This window comes from Pygoscelis adeliae, unplaced genomic scaffold (assembly GCF_000699105.1).
Source record: "Pygoscelis adeliae isolate BGI_AS28 unplaced genomic scaffold, ASM69910v1 Scaffold172, whole genome shotgun sequence".
NCBI lineage: Eukaryota > Metazoa > Chordata > Aves > Sphenisciformes > Spheniscidae > Pygoscelis > Pygoscelis adeliae.
In genome coordinates, this window is record NW_008824338.1 from 3,777,135 (window position 1) to 3,800,927 (window position 23,793).

Below are 23,793 nucleotides of genomic sequence, written 5' to 3' on the forward strand. Positions count from 1 at the left end.
TGTGAAGCATTACCTCAGTCTCAAACATTTCAGATCATCTCGTGTAACATAGCAGAGAACATCCATTAATGTATAGTCTTCAGCCAAGAACTACAAAAAGAAGTTTAAATGAACATTTTGTTAGAAACATAATCTAACTTTTTAAGTTTCATATACCATCTGCCCTTAAAAATAGAAGTTTAAGTTTAGAAGAAACCTAAAACTGGGCCAAAATGTGGTACATGTAACAGATTAATTCATATTGTTTCTAGAACTACAGTGAAACTACCTAATTTTTATACTGTATACTCTACATTGGCATACCAGGCACAACTTGAAAGGTGTCATGCTTTTACAGCTACTCAAAACTCTTGTCAACTGGCATTTCTATTGTTATCACTGATATCTCAGAGTCACAGGCTTTAATGAACATGAATTAGAGCATAATTAACACTACATTTCACCCATGAGGAAATTAAACACAACAGTTAAGACCTACCTTTTCAAAAGTGGCATCTAAATTTGATGTACTTGAATTTCAAGGAACCTTTGATCTGATCTGTAGGAGTGATAACTACGTGCAGGTTTTCCTAAGTCAGCTGAAATTCTGAGATGCTCAACACCTCTAAAATTATATAATTTGCTGCAGAGCAGACCGATCTACTTCAGGAGATTTCACTTCAACACACTTAGCTAAGGGTGAACATGTACCCTGTATTCAGGGTATAATCAGCAGCTGCTGCAATGTGTAAAGACACTGAAAAATGATGAACCAAAGCAATACTGTCTATTTACCAGGACATTTTATTCCCTTATTCCTAATCAGATATAGGAATTATTAACAATACTATATTTTTTTATGAAGGCCGTCATATTCATGGCTTTTTCCTATCCTCTGAAAACAAATGCATCTCTCAAAATGTGCTAAAGTAATTAAAAAGGTTTGGTATCTTTTTGCATCAAGTCACAAAACAGTACCGCAACTGTGTCAGGGAGCGAACGGAATCATTGCTACCTTGTTTATCGTGGCCTCATCAGCTCCTTGAACGCTCAACCAGTTTATGAGATCAGGGTCTTCGGTCCCTGTGCCAGTGGAATGACGATGACAGACAGACAATCCAGGAATATCTAGAACAAGCATTTTTGAGAAAAGGTTTTGAGTTGCCAAAGCAACCTCTTGTCATTTTTGACTGCTGAAGCACTTTCTTCAGTGAGCTTTCCCTTCAAGCTCAGAATACCAGTACCCCCATAAATAAAGATAAATGTCAATTCCCAAAGCACACACTTAATTGCAGTTTACAGACAGTTATACACCAATTACTCTACTTGGTTAGGGGTACAGTTAAAGTAGTGTGAACATTGATACAGATACATTTTCTGTCCTCCTCGGAAAATGACTTTACTAGTTCAAGGCACATCAATGTCACTGTAACTTTCTGCACTAACGTTGTTGCATCAATTTAACTAAACTGTACAGCGTAACTCATACAATTGGTGCATAGGCAATGCCTTAGACTGAGGATCAGCTGCTTTTGGAAAGCAACATTTCTTTCAAGCACGTTACACGGAAACATCAAACTGCATTAGCACTTCCACCTTCTTCAGGGCAGATACATATCAAACTCAGCTTGCCTCAGTAAGCTTTAAGTTGCATTTACATCTCACCGATTAGATCCTCTTGAACTTTCAGTGTAACAATTGGAACAGTCCGTAATTCAAAGAACACATACTTAAACATACTAGATTATCCTCTTTAGAAATAATATTTATTCTGTAGGATATGAGCCTTGCATGCTTCCATATAATCACAATCAAAAATATTTAAATCATACTGTTCCTTGTACTGTGACTAACAAATTCAGTAATTCGTTTCCACAATGTACATTCTTACTTCAGAGCAAACCCTACCAGAAGCAGCATAATAAAGCATCTTTGCTGAGACTGGCTCAATAAAAAGAACAGGAGTTTAGCTGCCACTGTCTTCATCTGTAGCCAGTATGAAACTTTTCCTTGAAAACTCTTCTCGCTTACCTATTGGCTGTGACCTAAGCCGTAGGTTTCTGATCTCTTGATCTTTTTCTTCTATAGCTTGATGTAAGAGGACTTGAAATTCTCTCTCCTTTTGAACCAACTCCTCCAATAACCTGTGAAGTAACGGGAAGGAAGCACATGTTTTCTTAAGTAGTTTCAAATTTTCAGGAAAGCTAAGATCTTACAACACTTAAACTGGAAAACTCTTGACACAGACAAGGACAGACTTCTTCAGCTTTCATACGAATATCCACTCACTATAGACTTATTATGACCTATATCAAGACGTAAACATTCACTGGTTCCTAAAGCTATAGCTCTTTAAAAAAAAAAACAACCAAAAAAACCCCCCAAAAAGCCCCAAACACACCAGCCTCCATATACACGTCCACCCACTAAACAGGTGGTATGGTACCATAAAATTTCAGTGAAATTTCTACAGCCAGCATTCTGTTTTAAACAAAACTGTGTAACTGAGAAGAACAACTACCAAAGTGTTTCATAAACCAAGGGCTAAACTTTGTGATGTAATCCTTTGTAAGGAAAAATGCCCGTTCACGTTTCTCCAACAGACGTTTGCAAGGGTATGGCAAGGGTGGAACTGTGATGAAAATGTGGTGAAAACACGGTTGCATTTCTTAAATGGGGAAAATGCATTCTCATCCACACAAGGGCTGTCCCTTCCTCACATACTAGGCAACTTTGTGCCTACCCTCCTATGCTATACGAAGAGTGAGAAAAGAGGAGGCAAAATACCTTGTGTCCTCTCCTAAGCAATTACTTTTGAGAATGTCAAGCAGAAACAAATTGGAACCCATGTTTGACTTCCTTCATACCACAAACCCAGAGAGAAACCCAGAGAGATTCAGTGGTCAGCACCTTTCAAACTGATCAAAGGAAAATAATCAGAATACAATGGAAAATTAGTATGTGAAACTGCTGCAATTTGTTATTTTAGAAAAGCGTTTTAGTAAAAAGGAGGACTTGTGAACAATACGTATTCAGGAACTTGGTCAGAGAAATTGTACATGAAGAACACACTCATAAACCTACCACTGCCTTCTGAGTCTTACGAAGTTCTGCCTTGAAAGAATCACAGCACTTTCACCCCTTCCTTGAAGCCTTTGTCAGCCTGAGAACTACGCAATAACTGTTCCATTTTCATATGATTTTGTTTCCTTTTTTTTTTAATTTATTTATACCAGTTGAGCACTGCAGCTTTTTTTCTGGGACACTGAAAGATAGGGACATTCCGGAATTCAGCTAGAAAATGTGCCACAAAAGCACCTTACTGTCTTTGCACGGAAGTAGACTGCATCTCATATGATTGCTTTGTAAAAACATCTAGCCCTACTTTTAGCTTGCATGCAGGCCTACCAGCAGCATAGTTGCATTTCAGTGCTTCCACACCTGAGCTAACAATTCTTAACAAGTCCACCCTGCGTGTGAACAGAGCTGTTTTGTGCCTCTACGCACACCCATAGCTTGGTTAATCTTGGTGCAGATTGATATTCTGTCCAGACAGGTGTGCAGCCACCTTTCAGTTAATTTATTCCTTCTCTATCTATTCTGGTTGAAAAAGGCCTTCAGGGCCAATAAAATTATCAACTATTTTCTCTTGATAACTGCTTGCTGCTTATGCCAATAAAGCTTTAATTAATAAACAACTGTCCATATTATTTACCTCAAAATTTCTGCATGAATGACAGGAGGTGATTATTTAGCCAAAGGCTTTGCATTTGAGAAATTTACAAAATCAAAGGGCTAGAAAACAGTACCTCTACAAATTGATCACTTCTGATGCTACTCCTCATCATAAACTTGGGAAGTAAAGTAAGCCAATCTAAATTATTTATGTATTTATTTAACTGTATCAATAAGGCAATAAAAATATTTCTCAGTGGTCATCACAAGCAAAAAAATGAATTGTAACATAAAGAACTAAAAAATACTGATACTTTATTAAAAACAGTACAGTCTAATGAATTACTCTAATTATGGCAAAATTCTTGGACATGTTTAAGTGCAATTTAACATTTTAATTTAAATTGGAACAGTAACTACAAAGAATGTTCTAACAGCATAACAACAGTCTTATTGAAGATGTTCTCTTTCTATCAAGGTCATATTTTACTGAGGTTAGTAAGAAATCCAATGTCATAAGTCAGATGCTGCAAAAGCTAGAATATCTACTTTAAACAGACTATCTGGTACCTTTTAATGAAAAGAAAACAAAATCATATAGAAAATTGTTTGGATAAAGTAATGGAGACAGAGATTTGTTTCTGACATTTCTTAAACAAACAAAAACCCAAAAGAACCACTTCTCAGGTTTAAAGTGGAATATGTGTATTTCTGGAAAAAAAAAACAACCCAATATCCAAATTTCTGGCTTATTTCTTCTTTTAAACAACACACCTATTTTTCCCATCTTTCTCTGATGAACAAAATTTATTTAATAAAAAGGTAATGCTTGCTGGTAAGCACAGATCCTGCTGCAGTGAATTCTGTGCACAAAACAAATCTGAAGCAGTTTCCTTGTGGAGTTCATGTGTGGCTGTCGACTAGCTTGAGTTCATTCTCCAAGAATAACTATAGAAAAGAACAGCAAGTTCTGCCTTAATGGAAACAAAACATAACACCATTTATCAGCCATACACAACATACAAAGGAGAGAAAAAGCAGAAGCTTGGCAGCAAGCTCGATTTTTTCACACCTTCCTTGAAAGGGCACCTGAAATCAAGACTGTCCTTAACTTGCATCACTATTGTTCTGAAATGAGTAAAACTAATAGATCAGTCACAGCTAAACAATGACCACCATTTAAACAAACAACTTGCAGTACTATGGAATTTTGATACTGTCACTAGTATTCCAGCACATATATTTTAAAAGCAAAACAATACATGCTGTCACAAGTAGGCTGGTGTCTCCTGGTGTCCAGACTTACCTGTTTGTCTCCAATTTTAGCCTGCCCAGCTGGACACTCAGTGATCTGTGAGCAGCCTGGGAGTCATGGGATACTGTAGAGCTGAGTGTGCTTACACCTGAGGTAGCTACTGCATCTTCCATGACAATGCAAGGCTGTTGGATAGTTTGATTCTGAGGCTGTTCATCTTGATCTTCTTCAGCTTCTATATCATCTTGATCTGCTGTATCACTTTCAGATGCAAGACTAAAATGTGGCCTCAATTCTATTAGTAACATTAAAATATAGGCAAAAGAAAAATTATTAAAGATGTTAAACATTAAAACAAAAGCAGACCTAAGTGACTATTTACAGATCATCCTACAGCTTTGGTTAAACCAGACCTGAAATTTCTGTAGCAAGAGAACAGATTATATTTTCTAAGGGTTTAAGACCACTCAGACCATAACAGCATCTTAGTTTATGCTTATTATTATTTAGCCTATCAAATGTTCAAAAGCTCTAAAAAAACAAAACAAAAAACCTGGATGAATAGGATTCCAGATTTGGCTAGCATTTCATGTCAAATTGTGCTGAAGTACTATGTGCAGAAGTACTTTCTTTTGCTTTATTCCATTTGCAGTGGTTTTTAATTTCTTATGTGTCTGACCTGAAATGTTTTATTAAACAAATAACCATTATTTCTCTTATATCCAGCTATTCTTGGTTTTGCTATTCTGGCATATTTAGCATTCTCTCATTATAAGAATACCATATTTACCAAAAAACTGTACCCAAAGAGAGGAAATAACAAACTGACCCCTTTCCCGACAATCAAAAGTGGCACACTTCCCTTCTACTTACCAGAGGGAACACTGCCTATTTTGTAATGATGTACATCCACAAAAAGGCAGACACAAAGCTATACGTGTACTCTGGTTTCTGTTATTCCCTGTTTAAACTACCTACCAGAGCTTACCAGGTATGCAAGGATATGTATGCAAGATCTTACACTCCTACAAAACCTATTATTGCAACAACATCTGTTTGTTAATTCTAACCATTTAATATAAATCTTCCTTCCTTCCTTCCTTCAATTGTGGCTTTTTACTGCTGAGCACTCGCTTTAGTCTCCTCACCAAAACATACTTTTTTTCTGAATCACACTTGTTTTTTGTAGGTTTTTGTCCTTTCCGCTGAAGAACTAACAAGTACATTTCTCTTCTTTATAAAAGGGACAGTCGTTCCTTCATCCATTTCGTCTCTTCATTTCAATGCTACATACCTTTTTCAAGGTTGAACATACTCAGATCAACAGAGCTGTGCTTCCTCTAAATTCAAGAAAGTAGACTTATTATATAGCAGTTACCCAACTATTGCTAGGCAAATACGTCTGAATTTGCTTTGAACTTCTGTATCACGCTAGTAAGAACAGAAGTTCATTTTGCCGTTGTTCACTACCAGGCAGTATACCTATACAATATCTGCTTCGTACCACTCCTAAAACATCCCATAACTTTTAGAAGTGTTAAGGCCAGAGATAAATCTTCACATTATTCATAGGAAAAAAAAAAAAAGAAAGAAAAGAAAAAAAGTCAGACAAAGGCAAGGAGAAGCAATCAGAAGTATGGCAAGGCAATTAGGGAGGGGCAGGTGATCGGTTCCTGAAAGCTACTAGGGCACAGAGGCTTTTGTTTAAGCTTGACCATGTACAATTAATACTGATACTGGAAAAGGAGTCTATTAAGGAGGAATTCTACAGTACTCCTATTATACAGCAGTAAAGTACATGCCTGTTAAAAGTGTTCGGCATTCTAATCAAAAGACAGATTTTCCTTATGACTTGAAAGTAACACAGAAACCCTATTTATGCCTTGCTGGTTGTGCTGGGGATATGGAAAATACCAAGGAGAACAGGAAGAGCTGTAACTTTCGTTGGAATTTTCAGATCCCCTTGTTGATAATTTCAGACTTAACCCACTGCAGAAAACAGGTACATAAGTATTCTGACTTCAGACTTAAAGCATTAAATTGTATGATTTGAAAGTTTCACCATTAATTCCAATGTAGGGAATGATGGAATCACAAGCTTAGAAGTTAAGAAGCAGCAGAGAAACTAACTCTGGAAATAGATAGAGTAATAACAGAACGGGCTACAGTTTCTTATACACAGACTCCTTCCCTCAGCTAAGTCACACATTCTACTTCCACAACATTCAAAATACAATATTCAAACTGCAGGCACTGCAGCTTTTTTTGTTTGTTTGTTTTTGGGTTTTTTTTTGTTTGCTTTAGACAGCTTCTGACCAGGAGCCAGAGAGACTTTTGAGTGCTCCAAAAAGCACATTGTTAATCTGCACTTTGTAAAACACCTTCCAAAATTGGCATCCTGGCAAGCTGTCTGTCCTTTGGATTTCAAGAGGCAGCATCGTGCACCTCAAAAAAATTGGGCCCCAGAGCACCTTAGCCTACTACAGCTCACTGTGTTGCAGAATTGTTTAGATGATGCATCTTGGAAAGGTACTTTCCAAAGTAACTTAGACAATACACTGATTAGTTTTTGAGTTGCAAAACAGACAGTGAACAGGAAAAAGGCCACCGCTAGTTTCAAAATCTTAAGTGAAGCATCATAATCACAGCTCTAAAGCACGTTTAAAGAGATCAGCCAATAAATATTTGCCGAGTATTAAGAAATGACTCACCTGGGACCAGAATAGTAATAGCAGTCTGCACAGCTTTTCTGATTATGCTATCCAATGCAAACATCCAATGTGGCTTGATGTTATGATTTCGGAGAACTTTATTGACCTAGCAACAGAGAAGTCAGTTCAGATATTATATCCCCCCCAAATTTGAAACTGTAATATATGTCAGCATTATATAAAGTGTTTGAACTTACAGATGCTGTATCAAAGCAGGTGATTAAAACTATTTCATGTTGTCATTAAATGAAGGAAACAGCAACATTGCCAACTTCCACCATTTTATTACAAGTTATGCAGTATTTTGTATTTTTTAATCAAGTACTAGTTCTTGTGTTGTGATTTTTGATGACTGCAATACTGAAGTTTATTGAACCTTCATGGGTGTGGAGGGAAACTTAAAAAGAATGTGAGCAAGAAAAATACCAAGGACTATATTATGAAAGACTTGTAACTTAAGCTAATTAATCTTGGGGTTTTTTTGGCATCATTTTCACTGCTTGCTCTGAGCAATACTTAACTAATTTAAAGTACAATGGTAGGAAATATCAAAGAACTAATGTAATGGTGCTCCTTCTTGGTTCAGAAAATAGTTAATTAACATTAGTTTAAACAGTCAGGGGACTTCATTTGTATGCTGTGCCATTTTCTCTTTCCTTCTACTTTTTACTTCGTACAATGAGACAGTTTTCTACACTGGGTTGCTCCTAATTCCCTACAGGCCTGCTTTCAAACCGCTTTTAGCCATATTCCCAGGTGCCCCATGGATGCTCCATGCCACTTGCAAGAATGTCTCTACCTTGGGGGAATTGTTTTCCAACTCCCAAATGACAGAGAAGCAGCAGGTGGGGTGATAGTGCTACAATGAAATGCCTAACCACAGTAAGCGGCAATAGTGCAAAACAGGCATGGTGCTGTTTTCCAGGCACAGAAGCAGTCCAAAGCAACAGGCTCTGTAGGAGTAGAACTCAAGAAGTTGCAGGAAGATACAAACGTAACTGTATTTAGAAAATTATGAAGGTACTCAAAGCCTTATAAAAAAAAGTAGCAACTACAGCTTACTAAAAAACGTGGTAAGGAGATAGTTCACTCAGGTCTTCCTAAAAAAGAGAGTAGTTTAATTCTCTCACATTGTGATAACCTCTCTGTAAAAAATGACTGAAGTTACACAAATTATGCCTTCAGAAGGTATTTAAGAGTTAATAAATGTTATTAATCATATTATTATCACTGCCCCAAAGCAACAGTACTCAGCAATGCAGTAATTTATGTAGGTACCTGTACTGGGTTTGGCTGGGATGGAGTTAATTTTCTTCACAGCAGCCCATATGGTGCTATGTTTCAGACTAGTGACTAAAAGAGCCTTGATAACACACTCATGTTTTACCTATTGCTGAGCAAAGCTTACACATTGTCAAGGCCTTCTCTGTTTCTTACACTGCCCCACCAGCGAGTAGGCTGGGGTGCACTAAAGGCTGGACGGGGACACAGCCAGGACAGCGGACTTGAACTGACTGAAGAGATATTCCCTTCCGTATAATATCATGCTTAGCAATAAAAATAGAGGGGTAGTTTTTCCAAAGGAGCCATTGCTCAGGGACTGGCTGGGCATGAGTCCACTGGTGGTGAGTGACTGCTTTTGCATCACTTGTGGGGTTTGGTTGTTTGTTCCCCCCCCCCCTTCACTTATTAAACTATCTTTATTTTGACCCACAAGTTTTCTCCCTTTTTGCCCTTCTGATTCCCTCCCCCATCCTGCTGGGAGGGAGTGAACAAGCGACTGGGTAGGGGCTTTCCTGTACCTGCCAGCCAGGGTCAACCCACCACAGTACCTAGATCTCCTCAGTTCTGTTGCCAACGGCCACAAGATGGCACTTGGACACTGTGCTTGGACTTGGAGAGCTGTCAGCAGCGCCAGGGGAGCCTGCCCTGTGCCTGACACCTGGCAGCAGCTGCCTAAGGGCCCCAAAGGCTTGCCCATGGCCTTCCGAGGCAGCACAACTCCTGTTTGCAAGCACTTTGCACCTTCCCGTACTGACACCTACCAAGACATTGACATATGTTTAGCTAAGTGCAGCCTATTTAGTTACTGAAGAAGCATGATGTAACTTGTGTCAAGAACACAACAATCCACAGTAATATGATTTAGCTATTTAGATTACAGCACAAAACTGCTTTTTCTTGGTTGCTCCAGTGAGGATATTGTGATTATTAAACCTTGTTACCTGAGATAACATTATTAAGTCCTGAGAACAAGGGAACTACTTTCCCTCACTTTTAGCAATATCCCAGTCTCTGCAGTATGTGAGGCCTTGATACTGATCTGGATTTCAGTGTTCTACTATAGAAATCTAATGTATGTCCAAAAAATTAAGACTGGGCGCTTATAAAGCAAAGTTTTTCTTTGAACTTTCTGTGGGTTATCCCAGTTAAATAATAGATAGATAGTAATGAGAGAGACATTTATCAGTTAAAAACCAGCAACTTGTAATGATGAAGCTAACAGAAGAGGGTAAAATTTTTATTGAAAAGAACATGACTCAGGCAATTACCACCAACCAACTGATGCCCAGCAACATCTCCATCAGAAAACTAACCCAAATATTTGTTCTTTTCCCCGCTCAATTTTTTTCTTGACCTTGTATGTTGTTTTTTTTTTTTTTTCTTCCAAGTGTCAAAACATTAAAAGTATGAGGGTAAGTAGAGAGCTGAAGTGTACTCAAAGTGAAGACTCAAAGAGAAAACTTTGATTTGTGGAAACCTCTCTTTTACAGATTCATTTCACACATTAGGGTGGGGTGGTTTTTTTTTGTAAACAGCATCTAATTCTTGTCAGTGTAGTCTATGCAACAAAAGGTTTACATGCTATGCAATCCTTCCTGACAGCTCTCTTACTTGTCAGAGTGCCCCAGGTTTAAATGTTAATAGAATCATCCACCTCAAATGCCTACTTGGAATGTCATTTCATTTTTACTACATGACTTCAGTCTGGACAAGTGATGCCCAGCACAGCTGCACCCTCCCATGTTGGTTATTCAGCTTAATCATTAAGCCTAATTGCTTGTGAACTAACATTTAAATACATAGCTTAAGAAGAAAAAACATTTGCTTTTGGTAAACTAGCTATTTAAAAGGTATCCATGTGTGTGTTTGATTGCTCACTATAGGAAATCATATATTTTGCATTAATTATTGACAGAAAAGTAACCTATTTTTCTTCCTTCTTATTCTGCTTATTATAAATTGAAATGAAAGTGTCTAGTTTGGCAGAAATCTGATGCTAACCAAAAATACTAGAATAAAAACTCAATACGATATTATAAGGTAGACAGACTACTATTGGGGTACAGAGTGGTTTAAATGTACTAGTTTATAAGAGAGGTCAAGTTCAAGAGATCTGCATTTATGTAGGATAAGCCTGACATACAGCGTTGGTCTTATTTAGCAGAAAACCCTCCAAAATGAGGTGTTTTTTTTTAAAAAAAGGCTTTACTGCTTTAGTATTATGACATAACGTTTACACAACTATGCTGAACCTTCTAGATCTTTAATCAGCAAAATTTCAACAGTTGTGTTCAGAGTCTGTGTCCTGCCAAAGGATCACACGGCAACCCAACCAAGTCACGGCTGTAGGCTGGGTTTTTTTTATTACAGGTTCAAAGCCCTCAAATATTATTGTTTCAGTAACTCTGGATGGAAGCTAATGAAGTTCTGTTTGCTTCTGGCTTCTAGCTTTTTTTTTTTTGCAGTTTTGGCACACAAAGTTCTTAGTAAAAATGACAACTTACAGCATCCTGAAAACCAAACAGCACGAGCTGCACTTGACTGATACCATGGCTGTCAAAGTCTAACTCCAGTTTCAGTTTTGAAAGAGTGGTTGCGATGATTTTACGATCAGTGGACCGTACAAACTCTCTGAGGCTGGAAACGAGCGTTGTGATATGTTCCCATTTTAGCTTGGGTTCTTCAGCTCCCTGGTAGAAGAGAGAGAGGAAAAGGAATAGCTTTGATAGACATCTTTTGAAACATACACCCAGAGGGACTTTAGCCAATAACATCAGTTGGCAATACGGATTTTCAGAAACTCTACTGCTACAGTTAAGGGAAAGGTGCAGCTGCAGGTCAGATAATGGTAGCAGCATAACTACAGCAGCACAGAGTTCTACTGCTGAGCTCCCTGCTAATGCAGATTACTGGACAAGCAAGTGGCTGGTTTTGTTTTTTATCAGTTGCTTGAAGTATATGTGCACACTATAGTCTGTATGTCTCACTGTACAGGAGTGAAAAGATATGAATAAATATGATGTGCACTGAATACTACAAATTACTCCTAGTTGCAAACAAACATGTACTTTGCAGTGCCTCTAATTTCAGAGTGCCTCTGAGAGACAACATGCGAACTCCCACAGTAGTATTTAAAAGAAGTGATTAGTCAAAGTTACATAGAAGGCTCAGAAAAAGACTAGTTCTTTCCTACATAATTTCCCTTGATATGGAACTTTTACACTTACCTATCCTTAGAGCAGGTCTACAAGTCTGTACCTTTCTATTATAAATATTCATATGCCTATTTTTAAAAGCTTTTGTGTCTTTGCATGAGCTACCAAAGTAGCAAAAAGCTCAAAAGCATTCATCAGAATAACCACCATAAGTAACTAGGAAGTAGAGAACTGTACTTACTCTCTAAAGTAAAGTTATGTCAACTGAATACAAATTTCAGTTCCAAATCTTAATTAAGCCAGAGATAGAAAACCATACTAGTTTTTCAACACGAAGTATTAGATGCTTGTTCTGAAGGAAGTGATTATTTATATAGACTAAAGATATCTAACATTGATTTCCATAACAGAAGGACATACGGTGTTTGGTTCTGTTGTATTTGCCAGTTTTATGCCATGAATGTTACAGCTGGCCAGACATCAAGAACTCTGTTTGCCAATAACACTGAGGTTTTAACTATAGTTAATTAATTTTGATCTCAGAGAGAGAGAGAGAGAGAGAGACTTTTAAAAAAAAAAAGCTCTAGAGCAGTCAAACATTCCACTGACTAAAGTACCCATCTCTGAGATAAAAGACACTAGCCTCTGATCCTGATCCGCTTTGGTTTGGATGATTGGCTATACTGAAGTGGATCCCTCACTCTGTCCTGCAGTAGCTGATCTCCTTTTTGTGTAAACAATTAAAAAGCCATTAGGGCAGATAGGTGGACACACAACGCCCTGCAGCCCTGGATGAGAAGATCCAAGTCCATCCCCAGGCATGCTGGGGACAGGTCAACCAGTATGGCTTCCTAATAAGGAACAGTGACCTATTTTGGGAGGGTCACTCTCCTCCCCCTAGCTGCACACCCAATGACTTTGTTGAAATTGTTCTTATGAAAACCTTTTTGTGAAGGGAAAAGCGCTGTCAAAGCCTAAATCCTGATGAGGCCTAACAAACGAGTCAGGCTTGCATCTATTGGTAACTTGCATTTAAGCAGGACATAACAAGAAGCCAACTCAACTTCCCCTTAACTGCAGTTACTACCACTTTCTGGTGGTTTGAGTAAGTTTCCTACTCTTTGACCACGGTCCCTCTCTCAAGGGAGAAAACGGTGTTTGGGAGTCAAAGTTCTGCATCCTCTTGAAGGGCAGATAGTCCCATGCACGTATGCTTTGAACTCTTTGGCTCTACAACTCCGTGTCTCTGCTCCTATCTTGGGCTGTTCCAGCCCCAGGCTGAGGAAGGCATGAAACACCAAGCACCCTCTCTGGATCTTGTGATTGAGTTTCAGCCTCTCACAATCACTGATTATTCCTTTCATATACATGCTAACAACTGAATCTGTTATAGCAACACTCTAGCAAAGCACAGATCACAGGCATTTCTCTCACTGCCTTCTATTTTAACACTTTCTATAGTTACCAGGACAACTGTGGGTTCCTCCCTCACCCACCAAGAGTTAGCAGCTCTTTTTATTGGTATGGCAGCAATTTCCAATTACATTAACTGTAGTACATGCATAAGAATCATATTGACTTGCATCAGTTTCTAAACAGTACACAAGTTCTAAACAGAAGATGAGTTGTCACATTCTATACAAATATGGTTTAGACCAGCAATACTTAACCTTGAGAATGAAGTGAGTCAATTAACTAACACACACATTACAAACAAGAACAAAAAATCATGTCATCCAATTACGGTGTTGCAACATTGAGCAGTGTGGTCAAGACCTGTAATTCATTCAGTGTCATCCTGAACTAATACATCATCATGAATCAACCCCACAAAGGAATGCCAAAAGGTCATTCTGCAATTATTTTGTTGTTTGCTGTAGCTCCCACTGTTACTCCATCTTCCCTTCCCTCCATATGTGCTCCCAACTGCTGTGAAGAACAGCTGCAATTTATTTTCTCCCTAGTCCCCTCTTTCCCCTTTTATGGCTGTTGGCTAGAAGGCAATAGTGTACCAGTCAGTCCCATTTTTTCTACGCAATAACCTAACATAAGGCCAGAGCAGGCCAAAAGACCTAAACCTCCCTCCATCAAACCAGTCAGTCAGAAGACAGAACTCTAAAAGGGTGGCAAAGTAATCATCTCCTAGGGATGATCTATCTTACATGAGTTGACCTGACAGCCTCAGTTAGTCCCATTTGAAAATCACTGGCAAAATATAGTATCATGAAAACATGTTTTTCTGTTGTCTGGCCAGCACTAGTATCCAGGTATACATATGCCTTTTCTGTTGTTTCTAAATATTATATGTCATGCAGCATAAACAATTTTAAAGCCTATTTTTAATAGCCCAAATAAAACAATAAACTGTGAAAGCTTACATGGTGTATGCTTTTTAGTTTAATCAAACTTTATTTTTTAATTGCTTTACTATGTGTCATTTCAAAAGTTCCAGGTAATTGCAGGTAAGTCTTCAAATTGCATAAAATTTCTGCTGCCTTCTGAAATTACTTTACCTGAGCCAAAGCTTCCATCAAGTTCCTCACCACCTTCTCTTGGTCCTCAGTTAATATTCTGTGAAGGGTGGCTCTCCTTTCGCTATCCTTCTTCAGCATGAAAAACCCAGAATCTTTCTCTTCAGGTGACGGAGGTGCACTGTGATCCTCAAAATTTTCATCTGGGATGCTGAATGAAAGGCACTCAGTGAAAAGAAACTTTATAAAAACCACCCCAATGCACACATTCCTAATCTACTGTGTAACATAAATGCCAGATAGCTCTTTACCTCAGAAAAAGGGACCGGATTCCCTTCCCATCTTTTTCTCCACAGGATTTGGCTCTTGTTTTGAAAGAGAATGGATCAATTTTTAATTCTGTATCAGGTGAGACAGAACCATATTCACTGCTGCTACTTGTATCTTCCACCAGAACAGGGACAGGTAAGGATATACTCCGAAGATACTCTATTCGTATAGGAATATTCAGAAATTAGAGTGTAATAGTGCCATCACAGTTCTGAAGTGAAAATGTTATTCTTTCAGAGGAAACAAAGACAGACTCCAGTCTTCCCACACACCAATAGAAAGTATTAAAACAAAATTGACAAAAAACTCCTAAAGCTTATTCTTCTGGAATAGAGTTATCTTGCAGTTATGTTTTTATTCAAAAGCCTCCTGAGATACGGAAATGCTGGGCTTTTTGCAAGTTCACTTACAGAACTTCACCACTGGAGTGAACGTGCATCTCGTATCACGAGTACATGCTTTCAGCAGTAGCAAAATGTTTCTACAGGGTAAGTCATCCAAGCACCTTCCAAGATCTTAATTTTATGTGTGTGTATAAATATATATATTTATATATACAATATATAAGTATATATACTATAACACATAAGATACATTTCTTTATCAGATTGTTTTGTACAAGTTTAATTAGTTCATAGTCTTTGATTAATAATAAACATGCATGTTAAGTCAGAACTTTTATTTTTTAAATCCAGAGCACACATTGCTGCTGCAAGAAACTATTCATACCTATTTCACACGTCCACATTTCAAAATGTACTTTGATAGCAACTCAGCATGAAGGTAACTATGTGTAGTTAGTGGTCCCTCCCCACCCCCAGTTCATTTCCTGAAAGAGATGACTATCCTGTACCTAGGCCTGACAAGGGGTCTCAAATGCGCTCCGCTTTTTTCAATTATAGAATTTAGCCTAATAAAAATCTATGTTATCTTTCTCTACAAACCTTGGCTCTATTGCTACTATAAAACAGCCATTTGGTTTCCTGTTCAGGTTTCCACTAAATGGCCCTAAAACAACAATGCAGCTCTTCAAACCTGTATTACCCACATGCCTAGACAATTAAGCCATAGTCTGGTAGGATTACAAATAGTAGTTTAAATTTGCACAATGAATTAGAGGTTTCTAACAGAGAAAGGTCACTTATTTTCATAATTGTGTCCACTTCTCTTTGCAGCATTTTAGTGTGACAAATCATACCAGAATAAGTGATAACCATAGTATCTACACAGTTATGTTTTGATAGAGAAGTATGTTAAAACTCACCATTTGTGCTAGCTGAAAGCACTGTGGGAGAAAAGCAAAGAAAAAAGAAAGTTAAATGTGCTGAAATTAACTGAGAAAATAAGCATAGTCTAAAGGATAACTCTCTCCCCATTTTTATGGGTTATCTGGACTCCTGCCTGCAATCTCTAGAAGTGTAATTTACTGCAATTTAAAGTTAATTTTAACCTGGGGGGTGGAAACTACGTTAGAAGTGCTCATCCAATGTCATCTCCTTTACCTGGTATTTTTATTTCTTTTAGGTATCATGCTAAAAATATACAGAGGATATTTTCAGATGTATGTATGCACACACATAGAACATGTCATTCATACTCTCAAAACTCCTTTGTTACTTTCCATAATTTAGAACACTACAGGAAATGAGTATGTGAAACAAAAATAATGCAGTGCATGCACATTTGCTATGGTAAAAAGATTATTTTGCTCATGTAGAAAAGCCCGCTGAGGCGCAATAGCATGTTCTAACGTTGCACAAAATGTACTCCATGCAAACATTCTTTGAGTGAAAATACATGCAAATAAAAAAACCCAAACCACAAACACAAAAGCTGCACAAAACCATAAAGAGACTTTTAGAAACCTTATATTAGAAATATTTTTATAATTCACCTCTGTGACAACATGGTAACAGAATTCTGCTACAACAGTGTTTCTGCAGCAAGCTGCTAGAACAGAAGGTTACAACTGAATGTTCACCTGGGATGGAGATCTGCTGTGTTCATCTTAAAGACAGCAGTTTCAGGAAACAGTATCATCGACAAGAGAAAAATTCCAGATTGAGGTTAGCAACACTTACCTGAGAGCTTTGATGGGGACTTCCTTTTTTTGCTTGAAACCTTCAAGAATTCATCTATAAGTAGCTCATGAGCAAAAGCTCGTTTATCAGGATCTGGTTCAAAGCAACGCAATATGAAAGCCTTGGCTTCTGCAGACATGGATTCAGGAATCTCTGGGTGTATTTTAAACATTCCCACCTGAGACAAATAAAGGGAGAAACAATGGTCTACACTGTTCTTTTCCCAAACACTAAGTAGCATTAAAAAAGCGTTTAGATAATAAAAGCGGTATATTGTTCTCAAGTTTTGAATTTATCTTTCTGTAAACTAGTTTATTAATTCAGAGAGAAAAAAAACTATTACAAACTTTATAAAGAATGACATTAAAAACCCCACAATTGCAAGTAGAGGCTCTCGCAAAGCAGAAAACTGCTGCTTTTCTCAGGTTTTTTGGGGGGGTTGGTTTTGTTTTTTTTTTTTTAAAACCCAGGCTGCTGAATAGCTGCTATTGCTCCATTACCCTCCTCAAAACTACACAGCACTCCCACTCAAGTTGAATCAGCTCATTCTTCGTAACATCCTCACTAACCAAGCATTTCCTTTATCTTTTCCTGCAATCTCTAATTCTAGGTTCTCCAAAACAGTCATAAGATTTCCTGTGTTTACAAATACTGATCTGAGTTGTACAAGGAAGATGTCTGACCTTAAACATAGCTGCTTGTGGTTCTCCCAGTTCATAAAATGGGGGCTTCCCTGTAGCCATCTCAATGATTGTGCATCCCAAAGACCAGATGTCTGCAGCCTTCCCATAGCCACGTGGTCCTTTGTCTATGATTTCTGGTGCCATATACTGAAGGGTACCTGTTTAAAACATACTCATTTTTTTATTTAGGTGCACTAATGATGCAAATAGATAGCTAAAGGATAAGAGGAAAAAAAATCACTGGGGAGTAAGCAATATTGGGACAGTTAAGAAAAATACTCTTTTATTACTCAAAATTCAAAAATTTCCATATGCATTCTACATAAATCTCAAAATACTATTAAAAAATATTACTTGTGCTAAAAGCATCTGATATCATCTACTGATCTGATGATACCGCTTTTCAAAGTCAATGACAATTATTAAGAGGTTTCAATGAGCTTTGGATCAGACATAATTTTCATTTACGGTATTATAGATTAAGATTAAAGTAAGGAAGATCACTCTGAATTGCAACCAGAGAGGAAAAGGAAGTGAAACCTGAAATCTGAACCTAAAACAGCAGGTGATGTGAACACTGTTTCTGAAGGAAGGGAATCTACCCGATACATCATTCTGCATTCTGTTCCGTTTAGAGCAGACATGGAAGAGCAGAGGATGGAATTATAACAACAGTGACTTCTCATTTTGTATAATTATTTAATGCAGTGCAACTGCATGATTTAACATCCAAATCAAATTATCAAGCAGAACGAGGATCAAGTTAACGGCAGGCTTTGTAGGGTAAGCAATTCTGGAGATGAAGCCAGGATGTCTAAGCCAGTCATGAAAGAAAAAAAAAAGTTAGCCTTCAATCAGCAAGATGAAAAAGCCACGCACACAGAAGAGACAGACTCAAATACAACATAGGAAAGACACAGCTCTTCTGTGGTAGAGGACTTTCCTGTCTCAAGTGGAACTCCGAAACAGCATTCTCTTTGAACAGTGCATACAAGTACAGCATATAGCTTAAGATTAGGTATACAAAAAATTATTCTTGCAGCGACCTTTTATATTGATTCAAAGTCGATGAAAGTTCAGCAGCTGTGCATTCTGACCCGACATGCACAGTTTGAGGGAGGAAAGAGTCTCCCCTCTGGGAACATACCAGTGAAAGTTTCAGTACATGGGTTGATTCCTGCAAGTCTCTTTGAAGTTCCAAAGTCCGAAATCTTTAACACTCCACTATATGTGTTGATAAGCACGTTATCACCCTGAGGAACAGAACATTCAGAGCAATTATTTTTCTCTGCTGACTCTTCATCTAAGACTTCTTGCATAGCTGTTTCTACAACGCACTCTTTAGTAACAATTACTTCCTAAGGCTCTTAAGAGGGGAGATGAAAGAGGAATCAATAGTGTTCCTGCTTTATGTAATCCCATTATCAGAAACTTCATCTCAAAGTGAACTTCCCCTACTACAGGAATTCAGTTAAAGAATACTAAGAGAGGGGAAAAAGGCTTGCCTTTTTTTTTTTTTTTGGAAGGGAACTTTTTCATCTGCAATCTCCTTGGAAAAGAACCTGCTAATATCCCATCCACAATCTTCTTCTAATAAGCTTTTCTGAAAGTTCGATCATGTCATTGAAAACAGAAATAAAAATATCCACTTTATCACATCCTAAGTGGCTATATGTCAATTCTGCTAAAACAAAAAAAAACCCCCAAACATATTTTGTTGGTGCAAATTCAAATCAACAATGGTTCACTTACCTAACCGACAGTTCAGAATAGCAGAGAGGGTATGTGACAATGAAGAACTTTTGGGAAAAAAGTTTTTAAATTACAGGATAAATAAATGGTTATGCAGTTACGTAACACTCTCAGACTTAATTCTCTGCAAATTCTTACCTTTATGTCTCGATGCACTATTTGATTATCGTGGAGGTATTTCAATCCTTCAAGAATCTGCTTGGTGTAAAAGCCAATTGTCTGCTCATTATTTTTTAATGGTCCCCATTTTGATCGTAGAAGAGCAGAAAGGCTGCCTATAATTTTGGAGAGCAAAAAAGTGAGAGTACACATCTAATTAAATTCTGCCTTCTCCCCCAAAGGGAAAAAAAAAAGTAACAACAAACATCAATCCCAAACTAAGTGTAGGCACCTCTTTCATAACCAAAGGCCTCTCCAGACGAATGCTCACTTGCATCATCACCAGCCTGAGTAATTAAAAAGAGAGTCTCAGTATCTCCACTGGCCCAAGCTGCAGCAGAGAAGCATTGCTTCCTCAAGCAGGAAGATCAGAACCCATTTAATCAATGTGCTCACCTCTCTCCTATGCCTGGAGAGAAGTCGCCCCAGAGGAATGTTATAAGAAAGTGAAAAAGGGTGGATGTGCATATGCATGTCTTTGTACATACACCAACTCCACAGTTTCTCGAAAAGCTAAGCTCAAGAAGTGGGATTTTTGTTGTGTCTGGCTGTTGTGAGTTCTTTGCTCTCAAACAGAAGCAACAATCGCCTTTCTCTTGTGTTAGGTACCTGAGGAGGGCTCAGCCGTCTAAGACTAGCTACAGTCTTTCTAGTAGGATGACCACAGATCATCTCTGATCGGCAGGTAAAAGGAGCTCGCCTGCCACAGCAGTGATCTGAGCTGTATCTGTAGCACATCCTATCTAAATACTGAATGAGAGGACTCAAGCACTTTGGAGACAGAGCTTTCCCCATTAATTTAGGAAAGAGATGTTAGAGAATATTGCATTTGCATGAAATACATCTTGTTGCAGTACTACAGGTTTTTATACTTTTAAAATGTTAAAAAACAAACCAACCAACCACCAAACCAGTCTCCCCCACAACTTACCACCTGGCACCTGTTCCATGAATATCTTAATGAAGCCATTCTCACTAAGAGAACCTAAATACTGGACAATGTTCTTATGTTTGAGATGCTTATGCAAAGCTATTTCTTCATGCAGAGGTTGGGAGTACCTGGAAAAAAAAACCAGTTTATTCAATATTGACCTTCGGGAAGAAAGCCTTGCGTTTACTGTAGTAGCTGAAGTTCTATTTTAGGTCCCATGAAACACGTTTACGCTGAAAATCACTATGTGTTAGATGCATTTAACAACAGTGGTTGTGACCACCGCATACTAAAAAATTATGTAATTCTATATAAATACACATAACAAAAAATATATAATATTGTGTATACATACACACACAAAATGTTTTAAGTACACATAGATAGACTGAGCAAAACAAAATTTGTGGAAAATGAACTCCTCTCCAGCCTAACTCGAAGAGAATAAACAGTTGGGCAAGCGGTTGGATTCAGACTAGTGCCAAAGTGAACTAGTAAACCATAAAGTTAGTGTACAATTAAAATCACCTCAATAATGAAAAAAAATCGCCATTTAAATTTTAACTAATTAAAGCAGGAGTCTTATCTGAAAGCAAGAGTGGATAGCTATCAGAGTAAGAAAACAGGAATCATTTCATGGGGAGATATTTAGAAGAACTGATCAAGACAATTTCATCAAGTGTAATTTAGCCCAAGGTAAAATGTTTTTGAGAGATGTAAGCTTTGCAGCAGTCTTTTTGCCAAGAAGGTTTCTGGAGTCCAGATCCTTCTCCGGTGTGGAACACCACCAGAGCTCAGCAGCTGATGTGCTCCCTGGGGCAGCCCTAATGCTCTTCTTCCAACCATGGGTGAGTTGGAAGCAGGTCAGCTGCCAGATTCTGAATCTGGTGGCTATTTTCACTAAAGCACTAACATCTGCGGTCAGACTTTCAGGGTAGCTGAAATAGATGAAGGACACAGACCTCCTTCTGTCAGTCCAGATGCAAGAAGGAGCTGCAGAGTCTTAAGCAAATGGAAGACGTATTCAGACGCTTATACTGAGGGAGTACTAAACATAACTGCAAACTCAACCTTGCAGCTACTTGCCACCAAAAGGAATAGTTTTTCTTCCACCTCACCTTCAGCAGGTTGCCCTCAGCATAGACTTCGCACCAACACTGGAACATTCTCATCCCCTAATGAACTGGCAGAAAACTTTTATTTTATTTATTTACTGGGAGGAGGGGTAGCTTCCTGCTGCCTCAAGTCCAGGAGTTAGATCTCCCTGGAGCCAGCGGAGCGCCAGTGCCAGGAATGCAATCAAAGCACGAATGCAGCTGAAGTTGTTAGGGGAAGAGCGCCTGTGAGCTCCACTCCCTTTTGGGGCAGGTAGTTATCAGCTCACCCTAACAGCAGCATCAAGCTACAAGTGGAGGCTGAACTCTTAAAAAAGTGGAGGGAAAAGAAGAAAAGAAAAAAAAAAAAAAAGAGTGGGCATCTGAAAATCCCTCTGGAAAACAACTGTTGCAGAAAACAAGGGAAGCATTTGGTTAATGAAAAGTGTGATTGTGCAACTCTGAGTCTATTTACTCAAAACTAATTTGAGTTTTGGCTTGCCTCTCCACGCATGACTATAAAGATTCTGACTACACTGTTAGTCATTCAGAAATGCATTATCAGAGATTATATTCCTGAGTTCTATTAATGGGATATTCATTCAGAGCAGCAACAGCAAGACCATTATAATTCTTCCCCTGCACTTTTAAACTGCACAGTTAATTGAGTCTTGAGCAACTAAAATAATTTAGCAAGTAAAATAAAGCCATAAGAAAATTCTGCAGTGGGCTGAAACATTTATTATTTTAGAACTTAGTCATTAGGAGACTTTAAATGGTACAAAGAAAGAAAACTTCTAAATCCTAAAAAGCTAGACCTTATTATCTACCTAATATGATTTTACTTTAACTTGGAAAGTTGATATGGCTACTGGTACTATTTTGTAGTACTGGAAATGCATTTGAGGGCAACAGCATTGCAGGAATGTTTCCTTTTCTTTCAGAATGTGTCTTCATAGTCTAACATTTCCTGTTCCTTCCATAGTCTAACAATTCCACAAGTAAATTATTCAATAGCTTATATTTAACATATAGCAGTATTGAAGACTCACTGCTTTTTGTACAGAAATCATTGCATTTCTGGCCATGCTCTGACTCAGAACTTAATTATTTCTTACAAATCCAAAAAGATGGTCATTTTTACTTTGAAAATGGCAAGAATTAACTTCAGAGATTAATCCTTTTCTTTCTATAGATTTCTTCCAAAGTGCTAAAAGATCAGGTTATAATTAATTAGAAATGAATTAATAAATTTTTCTTCCTTCGCCATTAAAAGAATAATACTTGAAATTTGTCCCGGAAGCCTGTAAATATTTTTGAAAGTCTAGATAAAAGACTAGCAGCTTCTTAATAATCTCTTTTCCAGTATGCTTTGCACATTGAACCTGAAACCTTTTCCATTGAAAATTCTTTTAAAATGTGTATTGGAGAAGAGAAATCTGGATCCCCCCCCCTTTAAAGTAGTTACTGCTCTATTCAGGCTTTCTATTAACCATAGTTGTCACAAACAACAAATTTCTTCTTAGCACATACAAAACTTGCAACTCTATTTTGAGTCACGAGATTGTTTTATGTAATGAGGCCATACTTTCTGAGAAATTGTAACACACCTTGAAGTTAAATTTACAATAACAATATAGAGGATGGAAGGATTCCCCTTTCCATAGTCTAAAATACTATGAGTATGGAAAAATTATTAGACCACACACATACCCATACTGAACAGCCGATATATACATGGATTCAAAAAGATTTGAAAAGTCGAAGAAAAGAACAACTAAGTGAGGACAGAATAACCGAAGGAAGGCCCACAAGAGAGACCCATGAAAAAGAAACTGAGCTAGGACACCAGGTGGCGATACTGCCCTTCCAGTCTGTACATTGCACAAAGAAAACTTTATGAGTTATCACACTGTGTCCTCTCAACACCTAGGCTCCAATACAATTTAAATAACAGTACTTGATGCTGAATAGGTTGTAAAGAATAATGCTCCTTTTCCACAAATGGTGGTTTTACCCCCAGGGACATACATTCTAGATAAAAGTGAGAAGAATAACAGCCACTGCGGTGGGTTAGAATAGCCTCTTGTATTTACTGTTTTGAATACCAGCACTCTTCTTAAGACGATTGCTACGTAGGGACAGGTAAAACCAGCTTCCTTCCTGATATTAGTTGTAGACTGAACACTGCACAAACAAGGATACAGTTATTTCCTCCTATAGAGGAAATGCA

General features: G+C 37.9%; 1 protein-coding gene across 1 annotated transcript in view; it reads right to left on the reverse strand.

Annotated features, from left to right (window-relative positions):
• Window positions 1-23,793, reverse strand: part of MAP3K5 (mitogen-activated protein kinase kinase kinase 5) — a 76,490-nt gene that overhangs the window by 1,492 nt on the left and 51,205 nt on the right. Inside the window, 14 exon segments of the mRNA XM_009319141.1 lie at window positions 14-90; window positions 995-1,107; window positions 2,011-2,123; window positions 4,961-5,204; window positions 7,621-7,726; window positions 11,409-11,594; window positions 14,573-14,741; window positions 14,842-15,019; window positions 16,125-16,145; window positions 16,942-17,119; window positions 17,625-17,782; window positions 18,772-18,877; window positions 19,515-19,651; window positions 20,467-20,594. Coding sequence (XP_009317416.1) covers window positions 14-90; window positions 995-1,107; window positions 2,011-2,123; window positions 4,961-5,204; window positions 7,621-7,726; window positions 11,409-11,594; window positions 14,573-14,741; window positions 14,842-15,019; window positions 16,125-16,145; window positions 16,942-17,119; window positions 17,625-17,782; window positions 18,772-18,877; window positions 19,515-19,651; window positions 20,467-20,594 — 1,914 coding nt within the window.